Below are 20366 nucleotides of genomic sequence, written 5' to 3'. Positions count from 1 at the left end.
GGTAAATGGCCAAACAGGGAGGGAAGAACGGCCAATGACTGGCCTGGAATAAGTGAAGAAACAAAAGTACACTTCTCCCCAGATGCCATTAGAGGTATAATAAACAGATTAAACCTAACACGGGCTGCAGGCCCTGATAATTTACCAGCTATTATAATAAAAACGAACATAGAATGGTGGGCGGAGTTTTTTTCTAATATGTTCCAAGGGATTTTAAACACAGGCAATTTCCCAGATAATTGGAAAGGGGCTAATGTCAGGCCAATACATAAAAAAGGCGATGTAAACTCCCCAAAAAATTACCGCCTAATAAACCTTTTGGATATAGGCGAAAAGGTCTTCTCTAAAGCAATTTTGGGTTTACTAAAGGATTGGGTGGATGACAAACAGATAGTACCACCAGAACAGGGGGGGGTTCAAAGAAGGCCACTCAACCGTTGACCACTGTTTTGCTCTTTGGTCCATTGCACGGAAGTCGATCAATCAGGGGGGTAAATTATTCTGCTGTTTTGTGGACTTCCGTGCAGCTTTCGATCTGGTGGACAGGGAGCAACTGTGGTCAAAATTGGTTGGGTATAAAATACAGGGTGACCTGCTAGCCCTAATCCAAGCACTGCATACAGAAAATTGGGCACAGATAATTCTGGATAAGGAGGGAGGATTGACGAAGAGAATCCCAATCGGGAACGGTTTAAGGCAGGGGTGTGTACTCGCCCCCCTACTATTCTCTCTGTTCTTAGCAGACCTACCCCAAACATTAAGAGGTCAGAGGGGCGAACCCAAAACTGGGAGGAAACCAGATATCATGCCTCCTCTATGCTGATGATCTGGTAATCATGGATCAGACGGAGATAGGCCTCCAGAGAAAATTAAATCGATTCAAAGAATACTGTACAAGCAAAAAACTAGTAGTAAACATGGAGAAAACAAAAATTGTTTGCTTTGGTAGGAGGAAAACAAAATTTTCTTGGTACCTGGGCACAGTATTGCTTGAGAGGGTAGCTGATTATAGATATTTGGGAATGTGGTTTTCTGGTACCCTGAAATGGTATACTCATTTACAAGCATTACAAATGAGGGCATTGGCGTCTGTGAAAGGCTTAAAAAGATTCAATAATACTTATGGAGAAATGTCGGATAGACCGGTCCTAAAAGCCTACCAAGCAATGGTGCCCCCTCAATTCTTGTATGGAGCTGAAGTTATTTACTTAAGCGATAAGACCTCCTGGGATAGAGAGGAGGGAAATATACTAAAAAGCTTATTCGTACTGCCTAAATCTTCTATGGTACAGGCGGCAAGACTTGAGCTGGGAATTACCTCGTGGGCGATAACTGCCTCTATGGCCCTTGTACGATTCTGGCAGCGATTGGGAGCAGAGGAGCTCCTCAAAATCTCCCAGTGGGCCAAAGAGGAAATTGCCACGAGCGAGCTACCCTGGGCAAAAGAGACTAGAGCATCAATAAGTAATGCATATAGTGTGCTCGAACTGAAGGTTTGCCCGCTGCCAGACCACATAATAATAGGTAAGAAAGAACTAAGGCTTCAAGGGACTGATATGTCCAGTACTTATGACCGGGAGTACCTCTCACAAAAAAGCTCGGTAGCCCACATGACATCGGCCTGGGAGCTTGACCAACATTTTCCCTATGTGGACCGGCTACCAAGTCATAGCTTAAGGCGGGAAGTCCTAAAAATGAGAATTGGAATAAACCCATGTTACGCTAATAATGGAGCTCGAAATCAAATGATAGGATGTAATGGTAATTGCACTTGCACTTTAGGTACTACTTGCAATATTATACATATTTTACTAGATTGTATGTGGTTTTTAGATATACGAAAGGAGTTTTTATGTCCGATTTTTAAAATTTATAATATTACGAACAGGATGCAAGCCGCTAATCTGTTGGTGGAAATGGGGAACTTAGATATAGTCTGTGCCCTGGGGAAATATATGAATAAAGTTAAGGTGTTCCTCAAATGCACAGAGTAAGAACTAATAATATAAGTCCTCGACATTAAATAAGGGTGAAACAATTAGTGTTTACAGTAGTAAGTGCTGCATGATTAAGGAGGTGTTGTATAGGTATGAATTAAGTGATTTTATTAATTTAATTGTTATAATACTCCGATTTTAAAAATGATAGTCAAATTATATGTATATCAAGAAGTAATATGTTTTTTGATACCGCCGTGTTATGTATCTGTTTTTGTTTTTCCTTTTTTAGTAGGATAAGAGGTAAATTGTACTTTTATGGTTGTAACAAACCAAATAAAGTTTGTTTTGACTGACTGAGTGACTGACTGCTCCAAAGGAAAAGAAAATGTAGTGCTTACAAATAAGTGCGTGGCTGTGTGTGTGTGTGTGTGTGTGAGGGCGATGGTGAAGTGGAGATGAAAGGCAGTACATACAGAAGGGGAGAGTGAAAAGGATAATGAAGAGAAAAAAGGTGAGGTGTGAAATGTGCAAATTAAAGTTTTCAGAAAAATGCAGGAATAAAAAGGGTATATGTATCTAACAGAGGGAAAGATTGCAACGAAAGTAGGAGGGATTCTCTGAAGACCAGCACCCATTTCACCGAGCTTAGTAAATTTTAATTCACAGATACTTACTTTCAGAATAGAAACACTTCCAATTCTAAACATTCACTACAAAATCTTTGTAGTTGCTGGTTTATTTGTTCCTGCGTGCCCTTGCATACATAGGCTGTGCCTCTTGGAAATGATTCCTAGTAAAGATTCGATGACTACACCTCCATTCGAGACCCCTTTCATTGTGTGTGCCTTTATGGATTTTGTGCAAGAAACCGAAAATAGATAAAGACTGATTGATTCCTAGTAAAGCTTCTACAACCCCCCCCCCCTCTTCGAGACTCCCACTTTCTAATCTCACTTAAACCAAGATCTATAACCAATCCCGTACCTGCAGTATCAGTTTTTTCCGGCTGTGGGTGTGTTGTAACGAGCCCCCATTTGAGCTAACGCTGTCAGACACAGCACGGTGGCCGAGAAGGTCATAAAGAGGAGGAGGTAGTGTACTGTTTAGAAACCTATCTCAATTAGTGCAGCTGATACCGATATCAGCCACTGAGGCTAATCCCCAAAACAGCTCCCTCACAATGCTTCAATGCATCCAACTGAGACGGTGCAGAGCCTGATAATAGCGATGTGGCCTAACGGCCAGAGCTGCCCACTTTTAGAGCTGGGGAACCACGTTCGAGTCTCGGTGTCACCTCAACATCTTGTAATTGTGGGCAAATCATGTAATCTTCCCACGCCTACAATAAAATGGACGTGTGCTTGTGTAATGTAACTGGTGCTCATGTGAAGCCTCCAATATACCTTCGGGTTGAGATTGCACTATATATATATAAAATTGCACACAAAACAAGAGGGTTGGGCCAAACAATGAGCAAAATAGTCTACTTGGGGTTACAGGATGGAAGCGAAGGGTTGTGATGGTCTGCCAATCACAGATGGGGCAAGGGAGAAGAGCTGAGAGAGGGCACATAAGGGAAAAGGCAAGTGATGGTAGGCCACATAAAGTGAAGATTGCTGGATTAAAGGAACTGGGAGATATTTTCAAATGTCTACGGCATGTGTGAGGTGGCTCAAGTGTGGATTGTTACGAAGTGACATTGTATAAGCAAGGAGGGGTGGCTATAGCATGTAAGGCACTGAAAGAGATTGCTTTCTTCTTAGTGCAGACCTCTCTAATTATAGGTTATTTTTTCAGCACTCCAAGGGCGCAGCTGCAGAGAGGGCTGGCGTGCCCGTGGTGAAAGTGCCAGAGTACACACTCTGGAATGTGCAGGAGGGCTCCTTCAGCAAACTTCAAGCATGCTTCACTCGTAAAGTGTGGCTGTGGCCTCCGTACACCGCCATGGGTGCGAACATTTGTGCAGGGTGCTGGGTGGACACGCTGTGTGAAGGTGATCAGTGTGCCCCTTTGCAAGGATTTAGCATGCACCAATTTGCACAAAAGTGCTGACTGAGTCCTTTGTTTAAAAGTGCTGGAAGTGCTCTTTGTGTGCAGGAGGCCTCCTTCAGCAAACTCCAAGCAGGCCTGTAAAGTGTGGCTGTGGCCTCCGTGCACCGCCATGGGTACGAACTTTGTGCAGGAGGCTGGGTGGACACGTTGTGTAAAGGTGATCGGTGTGCCCTGCAACAATTTGCACAAAAGTGCTGACTGAGACCCTTGTTTAAAAGTGATGGACGTGCTCGTTGTGCAATGTGTGAGCCCTTTGTGTAAATGTGCTGGATGTGGTTGTGCAACATTGTGGAGGCGACCTTGTGCGTGGTGCTGATTGAGCTCTTGGTGTAAAAGTGCGGATTGAGCCTTTGTGTAAAGTGCTGGCATGGCCATGCGGGAGTGCTGGGAGATGAGGGTTTGGGCGCCGTTGATAGAAGATGGAGTTGGCTGCTGGGCGCTGCCCATTAGCGGGTGGCTACCTGTGAGGGTTTGGGGGTGCTGCTTTGGACTAGAGTGTGGCAGACCAGCGGTGTGGCATTGCTCTGCGGACAGCTCGCACTGATCCCGGCAGGGCTCTCGGGGGGCGGAGTCGGTGCAGTTGGACGACGGAGGGGTGGCGGATCGCAGAGTGCCTTCGCTTAAGAAGAACGTTGGCGGGCTAGGCATGGCCATATTGGGGGGTTGTTTCTGGTGCGGATGAGGAGACAGGGGGCCTTGGGGGGGTGGGGGGGTAAATCCAGGGGAAAGAATAAACAAGGCTGAAAAGCAGGGGTTAGTGGAATAGACAAGGGGTTTAAAAGAGAGGGGCTCATTTGTAGACATGCGGGTCAAAGACAAGCGGGACCAAAAGAGACGTAACGAGAGAAACGTCAAGGGGATATCACTTTAGAAAACACAAAATACCACTTGAAGATAATACAAGGGGAGCACGGGGCAGGAAAATTAACAAGCTCTTGGCATTGCTGTGGGGGGCGGGAGCGCATTGGCGGGGGAGCAGCAGTCTTTGATGTGCAAGCGAGTGGGAGGGAACACCATATGGGGTGTGATTGATTGAGAAGTGAGGCGCGCGCAGGCGAAGCGCCACGGTTGATTACCTCACATGCATTGGGGACAATCCTCGCTGGTTTCAAGAGTTGTTTTGCCTACAATACTCTCGAAGAACAACGCATGCGCGTTGGTTCTACGAGACCTAAAAAGAAGTGGGTGGACTAACCTAGTTAATCAGTATGCAAGTGACATCACAGCACGTGGCATCACAAGAAGTGGCATCATAAGAAGTGACATCAGATCTTAAGCCCTGGCATATATGTTTAGCAGGTTTATCAAGAGTACATTTGAGCACAATTCGAGTATACATGCAAACCCTCCTGATTTAGGCCGAAGATTCTCACTTTTGTAATCTACACATAAAACAATGTTGTCTTTTGTCAGTGCAAACTTCTTATACCCATCGTGCTTTATATGAAAAAATAGTGATATTTAAATTAATCCAACGCCTCTTCAGGAAAAGTAAGCCCTACATAAATGCTATTTATTTTGTGTAAATACTGGGAAAGACCAATACATCTCACTGATATTCTTACAGTGCATGTATATCTCCTAAACAGGGACTGAACAAAGTGAAAAACTGCCTCTCAAGTAAGTGTGAAGTGCTAACAAGGTGTGAGCCTTTGTTTCCCCTCCACTAGAAGACTCAAACAAAAGGAGGTCTGATAACCCCTCTGATGATTCGGCCTTTGTTATGGCCCAGCAGGAGTCACAAAGAAGAATGCTCCGTCCCAGCCTGCAAGTTGTTGCTTATTGAAAGTGGGCAACATCGTACAGGCTCTGCTGAATGTGTCCCGGTGTTTGTAAATTACACAGGGACAAATTCAGCATATTTTTCAGTGGGGCACAACTTCTTGGCAGGGTGGACAGCGTCCTGTGAAAATAGTGGGTAGACGTCGTCCACCCACGTGTACCCCCAACTGGTGCCCTACTAGTTAGCATATTCATTTGGCGCATGCTTCCGTGAGCTCTGTGCCGTCCAGACAGCAAGGCCAGAGAAAATGTGGGAGGAGCAGGCGGCTTCTGCTCTGCACTTTCACATTTCAATCTGCTGTTCGTGTGCGCGCCTGATTAACCCGTTTGCAAACCTGTACTAAAGTGACTAAAGACCAAATAACCCCTCTCAAAAACCACCCAGTGCAGTAACTAGCTAAATAGACTATGATTATAAGAAATACCATAAAAAGGACCTGCAGAGCTACTCAAAGATGCCAGTGTACTGAAAACCATAAACTGCAGTGTTTCACTCCTCATTTTCCAGCACACTGTTGCCCTCGGTGGTCATCACGCACCACATGGAAACACTTTCCACACAGGATCACACACAACAACCTTTAACCAGACAACCGACATGGCATAGCTTGCTGGCCATGTATGCAAGTACTTCAGGGCCCCACATAGGTGGAGTAATCACTATTTAGAACATTGGAATGTTGAGCGCTCCATTGAAGACAATAGAGTGCTTCGGGCTTCTAATGGCTGGTGGAAGCCCGGAGCATCAACATTCCAACGTTTGTTCACAGCTGTTGCTGTGAAGAAAGGCCTCAAGAAGCCCAATGGGATCTCAACCCCCTCAGGCTCTGTGAGGCCTTTATTTTACAAATGAGAACATTCTGCCCTCTGGAGGTAGAATGTTCTGATAGCCTTAGAACCGTCCGTAGCAGGCTCTACTGGCGATTAAAGGCCCGCTCCCTTGTTAAAGGCCCTCCTTCGGCTCGGGCATTTAACATTGGAGCGAGCCTTTAATGGTCGATAACGCAGCAACGTCAGGCTCTAAGGCTATAATACATGCTGTAATACAATACACAAAGAAACTGTCTAATGTGAATGTTGCCACCCATTCTACCTTTCTTGACGAAGAACATCCACTACAAAAGACTCATGAATGCATATTGCTGTAAAATCCATCTACAAAACTGTACAAAAAGTTACCATGCACAAGTATCTATGCTTTGAAGTGGGCAACATGTTCTTTTACAAAATACATAAAATTGATTAAGACAACTTCAAACGTTTTTAAAACGATGTACCAGATGCTATACAGGATATAAAGTGATTGGTATCTGATATTTATAGTTGAAAACTAAAGGTCACATTACCTTCTCCTCAATGCCAAAAACGACTTTAAGTAGGTCAATGTCATTTGAAAGATATTTGCTTACTTTTTAGCTTATAGTAATCTGTTTTTTCCTTCATGGCAGCAGAGGGCTAAGCTTCTTTGGAAATTAAAACTGGAAACAGCAAGTGTAGATTAAGATGACAATAAATCAGTCTTTGTGGTTTTTGAAGCTTCATAGGTCCAGAGGCTGAAGCTTTCACAAAAGCTTCATCCTTCATGCCGTTAGGTGACATGTGCAGGGTTTCAAGCTTCTTAGGAAACATCTTTTCGTTGCATTTATTCTTTGCCATTGTTTTGTTGCCTACTTCTTATTTAAAAGAATATTTTTGCTCAGTGATTCCAATCCTTTCAGCTTTTTTAATGTGTCTTTCTTTATTCAGACCTTTAGACCTTCATACCAGCAGATCCCTGAACTTGCCTTAATTTAACAAAAAACACAGAACAGAGAGTTCCATATAGATACCCTTTAATTTCCATCTCTGGCTTGAAGGTCTGTGTGCTGCATTGTTTAAAGCCAGACCCACAGGCTTTGCCAAGCCTTATTTCTTTTTGCCGATGCTGTTAAGGACTAACAACAAGCACTGGCAAAGCAAACATGTCACTAGCTCCTTTCAAAGGCAAGACCTATTGGCTTTGTCAGTGTACAATATATACGGCTTGAAAGTGCTGTAAATAAAAGGTGCTAGTAATAACCGATTTAAAGGTACTCAATTTACTGACCTCGGAAAGATGGCAGTGACCTTGTTGGGAACTGATGATTAGCTGCAGATCACTTTACTTCTCAGCTGCAAGCATTTTACGCAGTCTTCCTGTGGGGTGCATTTTCTGCCATGTCCCAGATACCTAGCACCCACTTGATGGGGTAGAGTAAATTACCTGCTACAATATCACTGCACCATTAGGAGTTCCAAACATCGCAGAATTAACCATGAGATCTGTGTGAGCAATATTGTCAGCAGTTTTACCCCTCAATCTGATCACTGATGAAACAGTTTGTGGTGCCACGAGGTGTAATTCGGAGAGCACTGCCGAGAGGAAATATGTGTGGTCTCCTCTTCTGTGATACCAATGTACTTCTGCGCCAGTACCCAGCATAAGGTGGTCTTTATCGACTTGACTACAGCTGGCCATCAAAGCTGAGACTTAGGCTAGGATCCTTGCTCAGACTCTATGCACATCCCCGATGGCCTGATGCATTCTGTCACAAGTGAGAGGCTGATTTAGAAAATATCTTCAGAGATGTGAACAGACACACTTTTGTAGTCAGACACAAGTGTCAAATATATCCACCAACTAATTAACGCTGAATTGCTCCTTCAAGTTTATTAATAACCAATCTTATACTACATGAGGTGGATAATGAGATGTGGTAGATGAAACTGGCTTGGAGCAGACTTTTCATACCAAAAGGATCGTAGTGCATAGTGGGATTGCAACAATGTCAAAATTGAATCCTCGACTGGAGTGGGGATTCAAACATTTTCCAGTACAAAATAAAGTTAATTGGGTGTGAGTTCTAGTAAGTTTCTACTTGTCAAGTGGATGGGCTTTCCTTAAAAATTCCAACAAACAAAAAAAACCCACGTCAATTTTGCTGCCCTCATTTTTAAAACCCATAACCCTATGCTGTGTAACTTATCGACTGTTGGAAATGTTCTTCTGTCGAATCGGTCTTCCATGTGCCTGTTGACTGGGTTAAGACTATCTTAATGGCATTCGGTCTGGGAAAGCACATACAATACCACGCGGTATGCATGACTGTCAATCCCCTGACATATTCCTCAGTTTGTACCATGATTGTAGATCTGTGTTTTTCTTCCTTTTCCCTTGCATATATATCCGGATTGGTGATTGTTCGTATTGTGCATTATTTAAATGAATCGTAACATTAAATCCAAGAACACACTTAAGAACTTGCTCAAACCAGCTCTTAATTATTTCCATTGAATAAGTCAACCAAATTTATAGACTTTATTTAGGATTTTACATGTACATTAAACATTATACAAACATTATTACAACAAAGTCACAATTTACAAAATGTGATAAAAACAAATATTTACAAGATCGCCTTAGCGAAGGAATTCAGTTCTACTATGAAGAGCATTAAGAACACGATTTAAATATATAAACATTCGAACTGAAGCAAAGACAATTAAAACACATTATAAAATTTCATACAAATATTTTTTTTTAAGTTAAAAAGGATTTAGAAACTGTACACTATATGCAGTTCGTTATTTTTTGTAACGATTATATTTCAAGTCTGCAAGCAAAAAAAACCCTGCTTGCATTAAAGAGTTAAAATCCATCTTCCTCCTCCTCACCGTCGACCTACTCCACCTTCAAAGCATACATGATGTCGTCTTGACTCACATTTAGCCTCACGCGCAGCAGAAGATCATTCTTGCTGGGCTCCACGAGCAGCAGGCGACATGCTCCAAGCCGCAGGCAAACTGCCATAGCTTCTGACATGGTAGGAGGTGGGAGCCCTTCAATTCTGCAGAGAGCCACTAATTGATGGTAAACCTGAAAAAGAAGACATGTTTATAAGGTTTTCACATACCTGCGAGATTTTGGGCCAAATAGTTAATGTCCTAATTTGCACAAAGCCATCACAGCCATTCACTGCGGCCTTTCCGCTAGGTCTGAGCTATTGAAATATCATATACATTATTTATTTTCTAGAATTACATATATAGCTTGTTTAAACTGTTCTATTCATGGCTAAGGATTTGAGCATGTTCAGTATCTATTTAAAAAGGAAACTGCATAGTGACAAGGGTTTTTCATAAGGCGGTAATACAACAAATACATCATAACTAGCGAATACCGGAAAAATGATATCCTCAAAATTACCAAATATTAAGAAAGGGTTCCATAGATTTTGAAGGCCCATTTTCCTGGCAGCTACACACCGACTCCAGCTGGTATGGGTCTCAATCCTAACTCTCACTAAGAATCCTCCACTGAGCCTGTTCAGAATGCTTTTTTCCAGAGCAGTCAACTAACCTGGTGAACAGGAGCACCTTTATCGGATACCTTGCTGTAAAAAACAGGATTGTTATTTGGGGTGGGTGACCACCCATCTCAAAGAAGAGTCACCAGTGTGAACCGTCAAAGTCACTAAATGAACCCAGCTCAGATTTCCTGGTAGCTATGGCACAGAGCAAGTTAGGGCAATGTGCAAAGTACGTATGTAGAACCAAAAACAGTAACGAAGTCAAGATTCAAAACAATAAAAATCCCAAATCCAATTAGAAAAATGGAGTAAAATGTACTAAGCATGGAGGAATAAGCCTGAAAACAGAGATGTATTGAGAATAAGCACACGAAAGCTGATGACACTAAAGTTCAGACATGTTTAATGATACCAGAGGCAATTCATGATTTGAGAGGAGGTGCTGACTATTATGAAGCCATATCCAATTTTCGATGTATCAGACATAATACAGAAGAAGTGTGCCAGCGAACAACACTTTTAGCAATTGTTACGTTTTTACATTGCAAATGGGAGGGCCAAGCTAAGCATGTGCTTTCTCAGGGGTCTACCTACATACATGGGAAGTAGGTCCCAATTCTGGGGCATCCCTAAAGACTTAGGGGAGAGGAGTTGGCCTAACGGCTAGAGCGCTCGACCTCGGACCTGGAGATCTGGGTTCGAGTCTCGGTAACGACGCCAAAACCTCCTGTGATTCTGGGCAAATCACTTAATCTCCCTGTGCCTAAAATGAAATTGTTTCCTCATGTAACGTAACTGGAAAATATGTAAAGCGCTCTGATACCTGATTCGGTTCGGGTCTAGTTCGCGCTATATAAAACTCTGCCCCAAAAAATAAAATAAAGACACAAAAATGGGAATAGATCAGGGCGCCCTATGTGCACAAGTGAATATGACAGGATAAACAAAAGAGCCAAGACTGGACTCAATTACCAATTCTCATTCCTGACCCCAAGCTGGAGATCAGTGCTGTGGGTCCTGAGAGAACAAGACAAATAGGCAAACAGACATCCCCCACCATTAGGCGCTAGCATGTTATTATTCATCACCGGGTGACAACATTAGAGAGACATCCAGAGCAAAATGAAAAGACCAGATATAGGAGTTGAATAATAAAATAATTAATGCAAATGACATGAATAACAGGATAGCAGCAGAAACGGGATCATCAGGAAATAAAGACGAGACGAGGAAAAAACCCACAACTGCTTAAGGTGTTCAGCCACGCTCTCAATTGCATCTGTGGTAGGATAAATGGTTATCGATATTAGCCACTATCACAAGTATAAGAGAAGCGAACAAGGACTACACAGCAGGACATAACATTTGATACTGATATTGAGAAGGCTTCCCAGATTATTATTTTTTTTTTTTAAGTCTATTGGTATTTTCACTCACTTACATATATGCAGTTACAAGAGCAATACAATCCTTGTTCATGGGATATTACATCACTTTACGTTTTTTGTGCACTTATGGCTACATCAGAATTTGCATCTAGTTTACCATTCCCCACGTTAGTTGTCAGTAATGCGATAACCTGGAAATCCACTTTATAACATGTATCATTTTATCACTCCTGTTTATGGGCGTTCCCAGGGCAGTCAACAGTGTCCTCTAATTGTGTATGCTGATCGTTTATGCCATATAAGAAGAACTCAAATTATCCAGCTTTAGCGTAATAGGGAAACTAGAAACAGTGTGTCTGTGTGTCGTCCGTTGGGCCAAACCATCTCTCAGTATTTCTGGGGTCAGACTCCCCTTATGGGAGGATTTGGTCAAACCCCAAGAGAAGGGTAATGGGAAGGCGCAGGGTGGGGTGGGGCTATCTGGGCAGGAGGCGGGTGGGCCTTGTCGCATGACCGTCTCTGTCTTTCAACACCTTCTGTCCAGGGACGGAATAGTTTCCTCAGGTGCTCTCCACACTCCCTGTTTTATCCAGACTCTCACTGAACTGCACTTCATTACTGGTATTCCATGCTCGTAGAATCTCTGTCCATAGCCCCGCCAGTGGGCGACGATGCACCCCTCTGGCATCCTCACATTGTAGCGTCCTCCCTGCCCGAGCGTCCTCTCCTCCGCCCTGGCCCACATGTCTACATTCTTTTCCCATGTGGTCACTGTCGGCCTATCGTGGACTTCAATATCAAGGCTATCTGTCTGCGTGCCAAGACCAAGTCCAGGTCTGCAGATCTGGAGCCCACTTTTCTAGCCTTGGGCCTGGCAGGTCTCTGCAGTGCAGGGGAGTGTGCGGGCCAAAAGCCGGCTGGTGGAGCTCTCATTGATCTCCATAATCCTTGTAACCTTGTACATTCCCATACCATATGAGCGAACCCTGCATCTAGAGTTCTGCATCTGGGGCAGTAGTGATCTACTCCTCTGTTCATTATGTTCAACCTGTGGGAGGTCAGGTAGACAATGTGAATATAGTTAAATTGAATAAGCTTCAGTTTGGAGTTCCTCGACATCCGTATCGGACTCCTCAACACCAGTTTCCTTTCTCCATCCATAATATGCACATGCCCTCCAATCTGCATACCTTGGCTGTGTCCTTGCTGTCTAAAAAGCTCTGCCAAGGGTTCAATGGCCAGTGCAAACAAGAGTGGGGACAGCAGGCATCCTGGTCTGGTTCCTCTGTGGAAAGTGAACGATTGTGAGATCACCCCTCCCTGTCCTGATCCGCGCTGTGGGGCACGCGTACAGTAGCTTCACCCACCTAATCCATCCACCACCCAAGCCCATACTCCCCATGGTTGCATTTAAAAAGTCCCACCTGACAGAGTTTAATGCCTTCTCTAGGTCAACCGACATAATAAGTGCCTCAGGGTACCGTTTGTTATCCAAATGGTGAAAGAGCCGGCGTAGGTTGCCAGATGTAGACCTGGTTTGTATGAAACCATTCTGGTCCTCATGTACCAGGTGTGGCATATAAGGCGAAACCCCTCATGGCCAGGACCTCAAAGTCTATGTTTAGCATAGAGAGGGGAGAAACTTTGAGGGTTTGGTCTTTGGTAGTGGGATCACTAGTGCGTCCTTGGTAGAGACTGGCAATACACCCCTGGCCAGTGCCTCTGCATATAGTGCCTCCAGCTTAGGTGTTAGCAATTGTACAAAGGTTGAGTTAAACTCTGTTGGTAGGCCACATGGAGCCTGCCCGTTCACCATCTCTTTGATTGCTGCACTCCGCTCCTGTGCCATTATTACCCCCCCCCCCCCCCTTCCCCTCCTGCAGCCTGTCTTCAGTCTCAGGTGTGTTAGGAAATTTGTTACATGTGTTAGCAGCTGTGCTCACCGCTTTCCATACAATGTCTCATTATACGTACTAAGTGCCTGGTTTATTTCAACAGGAGAGTTTTGGGATGCCCATGTGTCTTTAAGTAGAGGTGTTGATCTGTCTAAGTATATATCTGCTACAGAATTAAAATCTTCCCGCAGGAGGTGGTAATCTGTCCTAAATTGGAGAGGGGCATGGATAATCCTCTAAGGAACATGAGGTGGTTGTAGTTCGGGGCATATATACTCCCTAAGTTGATCTCTTTTCCCAGCAATCTGCCTTTTCCTAACACACACCATCCCTTTGGGTCTATAATTGAGTGCTCTACTTCAAAGGGTGTGCCTGCTCTAATCCATATTAGTTTACCCCTCGAAAACGCAGCGCAAGATGTGGCATAGAGCTGGCCCGGCCATTTTCCCCTCATACGGGCACCCTCTTCTGTTGTGAGGTGGGTCTCTTGCTCCGCTACGTGTGATGTAGCTGTGTATTTTATGGCAATTAGCGGGCGGCCCGATCCCGCTCACATTCCTTGAGAATATTTTCACCTCATGAGGTCTCGTGTGTGCCATCTACTTATTGGAAAATCCCCCTCAGCCCGCCGCCCCACCCCTACCTCCCTTTCAATGATAGTTGTGTTTGCCCCTCGGACGTTAGCCAAACTGCCCAAAACTAGTAACTCCCCGTCCCCATGGCAACTGCTGGCTGCCCAAACCTGTAAAAGAAACATGATGAAGAGATGCCCTTCACTAGAGCTCTAATAAAGGCTATCCGGTTGGGGTAGGCCATAGGACAATGCGCCTGCGTCGCCAAAGGTTCGGCTACCTCAGCAGTTGAGTAGTGACACCACCCCCCGGAAACAACACCAAATAATAACTGCCAGTATGAGACTTCCCAGATTGCACTGATCGTCTTTTTCCCCCACTGGACAAACCTACACCCAATAGATCACAGTGGGCAGAACTACTAATCCTCTAGCTCCCACATCCAACACAAAATACAAGACAGTAATACTTCTAACATGTCCACCAGTCCAGATAAACGAGTCCTACAGAGCTCAGGTATCCTATACATGTGAGTATCAGGAACCTCACTAAAGCATGCTGAATAAACATTCATGCAGATACACATTAGCACACTGGAAGGGGTGCACATGAAAGTGGTGCTGTACAGATGCAACTGTTGTTTGGTTATCACTGTACACACAACCGTGCTGTAGGAAATAAAGACAACTGCCAATAATCCACCATGAATTGAGCTATGGGGATTTGATAATGTCCAAAGTAACCGTTTAACCAGCCCACATGTCTCAAAAGCAGTGCAAATCATTTACCAGTCCTACCGGATTACACATACCAGTATTAGTAAATACCTCTGGCAACACACCCCAAAACACTACTAACCATTTACAACTTGCATACAAACATGAAAGCAGCACGTTCAGCAAGCGTACACTAATGATCATTCAAACCAAACAACCAAGAATGAAACTGGAGTCTGTGATGAATCATCATCAAGACCATAGTGAGAAGGTTCCTTAATGCAGACAGCACTCCTAGGCCATACATTTCTATAACAAAACAGAACGTTAAGTAACTGAGGGCATCCAGTACCCTTTGCAGATGTAGATCTCTAACTCTCTGTGAATGTTTTACAATGGAAAATCGCCAGGCCATGTCCCTTCGCACAGACCATGCAAGGGTTGGACTAAAAACGACAAGCTGAATCTGTAATACTTAGGGCAGACAGATTATAATGAAAATTGCAAACTCTTTCGTTTCAAATAAGTCATAAATGTTGGTAGATCAGATATAATGCTAAACCATAGAAAATTGTATATGAATAAATTTTCTGAAATGATTAAAAGTGGTAAAGAACTTGCTCAGACCGCTCAGAGTTAAAGAAGAACAACATGGAAGGAATTAAAGATTAATCAGCCCATTAGACAAGAATGGAGTATTGCAGGTACATTGGCAGGCAACAATGGCCAGATACAAAGTATTTCTGCGGACACCTGTGGGTGAAGAAGCTTAAATCTTAACTCTACAAAATAACCTCAAATAAACAAAACAATGAACTTAATTTCAATTATACTAAAATCACCAAGAAATCTGTAGATGGATACATTATGGAAAAGCGAATAATGGGATGCAGAAATCGCTCCCAAATACCAGGACAGATAGGTGGTGGATTACTGAAAAGGGAAAAAGAGGGTGAAAGTGAAAACTGAACAGGAATCTTAATGGAACCGTCAGCTTAGCAGGCATTAACTATATTAGGCACAGCATTGCAAATGGAAGTTGCTATAGGTATTTAGTTTGAAATGCAACATTGTAAAATGGGGCATCTCCTAAACAGCTCAGCATCATGCCCAATAAGAGGCAGCACAATGTCTTACTCTTTGGCCAACCGCTTTCCAACCAATGCTCAGATGTGTGCCCCCAATTAGAGGCTCACATTTTTAAGAAGATAAAAAAATAAAACAGACACAAAGTCTACTAGTGACCCAAGACTACCAAATCCTTGGTCAGTCTCAGCTCCACTGGAGAGTGGAAGCCCTTCGAAGGAACTGGTTGAGTAAAGAGTACTTTCGCTCAGTTATCAAAGAGATGAGCCCGCGTTTTGAGAAAACGTGATAATCGAAAAGAGGTGCCAGCGTCTTAGAACCAGCCGGTCACCTGTACAAGCTTGCTCTTTCATTTCTGGACTCTCTGGCATGAAAAATTATTAAGCACAACACCTTCAAGGAAAAATAGTCTACTGTGCTTAATAAAAACTAATTTGAATCACATTAAAACATCGGAAGCGGATTGATAAAACGGAAGTGCCGAAGTACATTTCGGCCTATGGGAGAAACATACCAAAGGGGCACAAATAAAGATTAATGGGGGTGATGACGGTGCCAATGCGGGGGGGGGGGTCATTATCCCCCCCAGGTAATTTGGTAATGCATACAAAACATACATCTAGAAGTAATTTTCTAGGTATTTTATAGTTGTGCTGTACATATTTTAAAGAAAAATATGGCTTACCTGTTGAAATAATGTCTCTTCAAGACCAGATCGCCGAAACTCCGATAGAACCGCTCTAAGGAAGCACTGCTCTAGCACTGAAGAGTTCCTGAAATGAAAAACAAAACTAGTGTACCCTCAATGCATCAAAACCATGAAATATTACACATCAATTATTCCAAACATTCAATTGCTCTATCACACTCTGAAAACACCCACATAGTGCTTTGCCGGACCGTCGTATTCCAGACACCTCAACTCCCTACAACATCACAACATCACAGCTAAGACTTTTCTGGTACTGTTCCACCTCTATCCATTCTTCAAATCTATCAATATACCTCAACACTTAGTGAATGTCATGCCTGGAGGAGTCTACACACACCTTTGTACCAATCATTTATAGGAGCAAGTAAATAGATTTGCCTTCTCAATTTGAACACTTAACTGACCTCTAAACACATTCATGAAGACCTCTGTAACAGTCTCAGTAGATCGATTGAGCGAGCGACGATACAATTTCTTCGGTAAGTCTACTGTATAGAACTATTTTACTTAACCATTTATTGATTTTACAGTACAAATGGTGATCAAAACATAAAAACTCAAAATATTGCATGCAAAAAAGTACATGCCAGTAGAAATTCATAGAATAGCGTAGGGAATCTATCATAAAACATTTGTAAAGATTGATTCTGACTAAAGTGCTCAAGACAGATGTGAAAGACCATCTGTACCTGCAGAAAGTCTTAGACAGCATCTGTCTTTTAAAGGAAAAGGCATTCCAGCACCATAGGTTTCCATTCTGGTTTATCAGGAAGGCATTGATGGTCTACTTCTGAATGGTCCTTAAGCGAGCTATGCTCAAAAGAAAGTCAATCTCTTTTTAGATTGGTTACGTTTTTTCGACAGAAGACCACAAGCTCCTTAAAGTCAAGCATCCTCAGACCCTTATTCCTCTTTGCAAGTACACAAGTGCTGCAGCGTTGATCAAAACAGATGCAGGCTGCTAGATTAGTTAGAAATCCGGTAAGACACACTCATTTGCAGCGAGACTAACTACTCACTTTAAGTATACCATCAATTGCCATTAATCTGCATAACCTTAATCTCTAATGGGCGGTCTTACTTTACTACTACATACTTTAGTATATAACAAAGGTGGCAAAATAATTGAGAATATTAAATTAGTTATGGCCCTCATAATTCATCATCAAATTTAGTGGAAGTGAATCCAAAATAAACTAGGAAGCAAAGCATGTTCAGACATGCTATAAAATGTTTAGCACATCAAAGTGAGAAAAATGTGACAAGGAATCAAGGAATGTAGTAAGCAGTGCTCAAACTTAGAAGCTTTACCTGATTGCAATTACGTAAGGAGACGAAAACATTTCCTCCAGTGCTTCCATGACGTGTTGCATGCCAACCAAGCTTAGGCCATTCTTCTTATCGGAAAACTCACAGATTTCAGTAGCTCGCCTGCAGATATCTAGACAGCGCCTCGCATCGCCAGATAATGCAGCCACCTGGTACAAGAAGAAAAGCAAACCGGTGTCACAGTCAAGATTGTCAGATGTTTTCCTTTTAACATGCAGCCCCTCATGTATAGACATGCAAGTCACAAATAAGAAATACATTTGGTCCTACCTTTCTGGCTACAAGTTGAATAGCATCGTCCTTGAAGGCTTTGACATGATTTAACCTCGAGGTGATGATCTGCTGAAGCTGTTTATAGGCATAGGGCTGGAATGACATTCTGGTCAGCCCCTGCAAGGATGAAAGAGATACACCAGAACTCTTCGGATACTGTGGGACTGCACACAACCTTAAGCAGTAACCAGATGCTCAATGATAATGTGTACTAATAAAGTCGATGCCCAGCGACAGAGGGGTACCAACCTCCCACACAGACCAATGAATTCTGCAAGCATGAACCATCATCATCCTTAGATGCAAAATATTAAACAATGCTTTAGTCAAATCCTACTGATGATAGGGTCTTAATTAAAGTGCAATATTAAATATGCTTTCCAGAAAAGATTTGGGGTTTCTAGCACTGACCAACCATAATACACTGTGAGGTTACTTAAGTTCTGAATATTAAAAACCAAGAAAACGCAGAAGCAAAAGCCCTGCTTATATGTTAAAATGATTCTCCAGAGTGTCTTGTACAGAGACCCATATTGCAGAAATCCTCTAAACCCCAGCCTTTTTACCAGAAGAAAATAGCTCTAGCTAAATTTCAACTAAGATTCTTCACATTCAAGTTCTAAACACGTTCTCACTTTTCACCACTACAGAAGGCAAAGGCTGGCATGAAGAGCCTTTTAAATATCATCCCTGTCCTCACAGAACCGTTGTTCTTTAAACATTAGTCAAGAGGCAGCTAGTGTTCAGGAAAGTACTAATTAATCATCTTTTTGCCACAGTTTACAGGGAGGGTGCTCAGGAAATCGCTCGACATCAAAGATGTCCTGGGTCGTATAGGCACTCTGTAAATACATGAAATACAAATACAAGCACATCTACATATCAGCACCATCCCTCTGAGACCATGCACCATTGAGGGGATGTGTGCTCTGGACAATGGCATATAGGAACACAAAAAGAAAAAAGGCCAGTACTGGATACGCAATGGTTGGTGTAGATGGAATAATCTGATTAACGCAAGACGGTAATATCTAGTATTAAGGAAATTAAAAGTATTGAATTTGAGTTTGACACATGAATGGTTAAAGCTAAGAGGACAAAGATGGACTGGACACAAGAGATTATTCCTAAGAGGGCAATGACTTAATGGACATGGAGATCAAAGCAGTCCATCTCCCAGCAGAGGTGATACTCCTGAGGAAGGGCCTAGGATTGATTATGCATTGATGCCAATTATTTCTCTATCTCAAATTTGATTTGTTCAGCAAACAGATTAAAGGTCAAGAGGACACGAAACCTGTATCCATATATCAGTCTGTCCTTCCTTGTGTCCATTTGTACACCTATTCATTGATGTGAGCCTGTTTATGTGCTCTGACTGTATCTGTGCTGTGTCTGTGCCTGGATGTTAGTCATCAGTGAGTGTCACTCTGTTAGAAACTGGACAGAAGCACCTGGCTTTCTAGTCATTTCTGGTAAAGTATCTGTGTGCAAGGGCGGAGCGAATACCCTTCTCACCTTCCTAAATTTCCTTGAACTGCTCAGGCTAATACACTTGTTGGTTGAAATATGAGGCTATTATTCGATCCGTATTCAGGGCTTATTTTGTCTGGTTCGAAACATGCGAGGATGAGGGAGTAAGACTTGAGGGGAAGAATGGGACCCTCCGACACTACATAGTACTGTAAAGATATTGCATCATTGTTAATTTACAGAAACCATGCTGCAGCCACCACAGAGAAAAAGGGTAGTGCCCCCTCTCAAATATATATCAATAAATGCACAAATAATATACAAGAAATGTTAAACAACATACATTGTTTTATGTTTCAAGGAACTAATGGCAGTATTGTAAAAAAGAGGATGGGGGGGACTCCATAAAGGAAACCAGAACTGAGAATCCAGAGATTCTACATTGTGCTCTTTGTACACTTCTGTTCAGAAACAAACATTATAATTTTAATTGAACAGAGCCCAGCCCTTTAATGAACATTTTGATTGAAAGCCTCCCATTTTACTGAACTCCACTTGAATTTACTAAGGCAAAATTGAGGGAAATGGCACCACTGACCAGTCTGCTCGCCACACGGTTCATCATAATCCTCTCGGGCAGATCCATGGTGTTGGCGATGGCAAGCACAATCAGCTTTGCTTGCTTCCTTGTTGGCCAGTCAAACAGGTTGTACATCACATTCTGCTTCCTAGTCCACAGGAGGTCAAGCTGTGAGCAAAGACAGTTTACCAACATTAAGGTGGCACAGCACATTGGTGGATTCTCTGCAGCTCTCTTCAA

The 20366-nt window shown here is 42.9% G+C and overlaps 1 protein-coding gene across 1 annotated transcript in view; it reads right to left on the bottom strand.

Annotated features, from left to right (window-relative positions):
• Positions 1-9088: 9088 nt before the first annotated feature.
• Positions 9089-20366, bottom strand: part of ORC1 (origin recognition complex subunit 1) — a 142234-nt gene continuing 130956 nt past the window's right edge. The window contains exons 14-18 of the mRNA XM_078670617.1: positions 20145-20294; positions 18071-18190; positions 17783-17949; positions 16445-16532; positions 9089-9669 (exon numbers count right to left, since the gene is read on the bottom strand). Of these exons, the coding sequence (XP_078526743.1) occupies positions 9475-9669; positions 16445-16532; positions 17783-17949; positions 18071-18190; positions 20145-20294 (720 nt within the window). The 3' untranslated portion in view covers positions 9089-9474. The remainder of the gene's footprint in view (positions 9670-16444; positions 16533-17782; positions 17950-18070; positions 18191-20144; positions 20295-20366) is intronic.

This window comes from Lissotriton helveticus, chromosome 1_2 (genome assembly GCF_964261635.1).
Source record: "Lissotriton helveticus chromosome 1_2, aLisHel1.1, whole genome shotgun sequence".
NCBI classification, from domain to species: Eukaryota; Metazoa; Chordata; class Amphibia; order Caudata; family Salamandridae; genus Lissotriton; species Lissotriton helveticus.
Note: the sequence above shows the minus strand (reverse complement) of the source record. Positions and strands in the feature narration are given on the sequence as shown.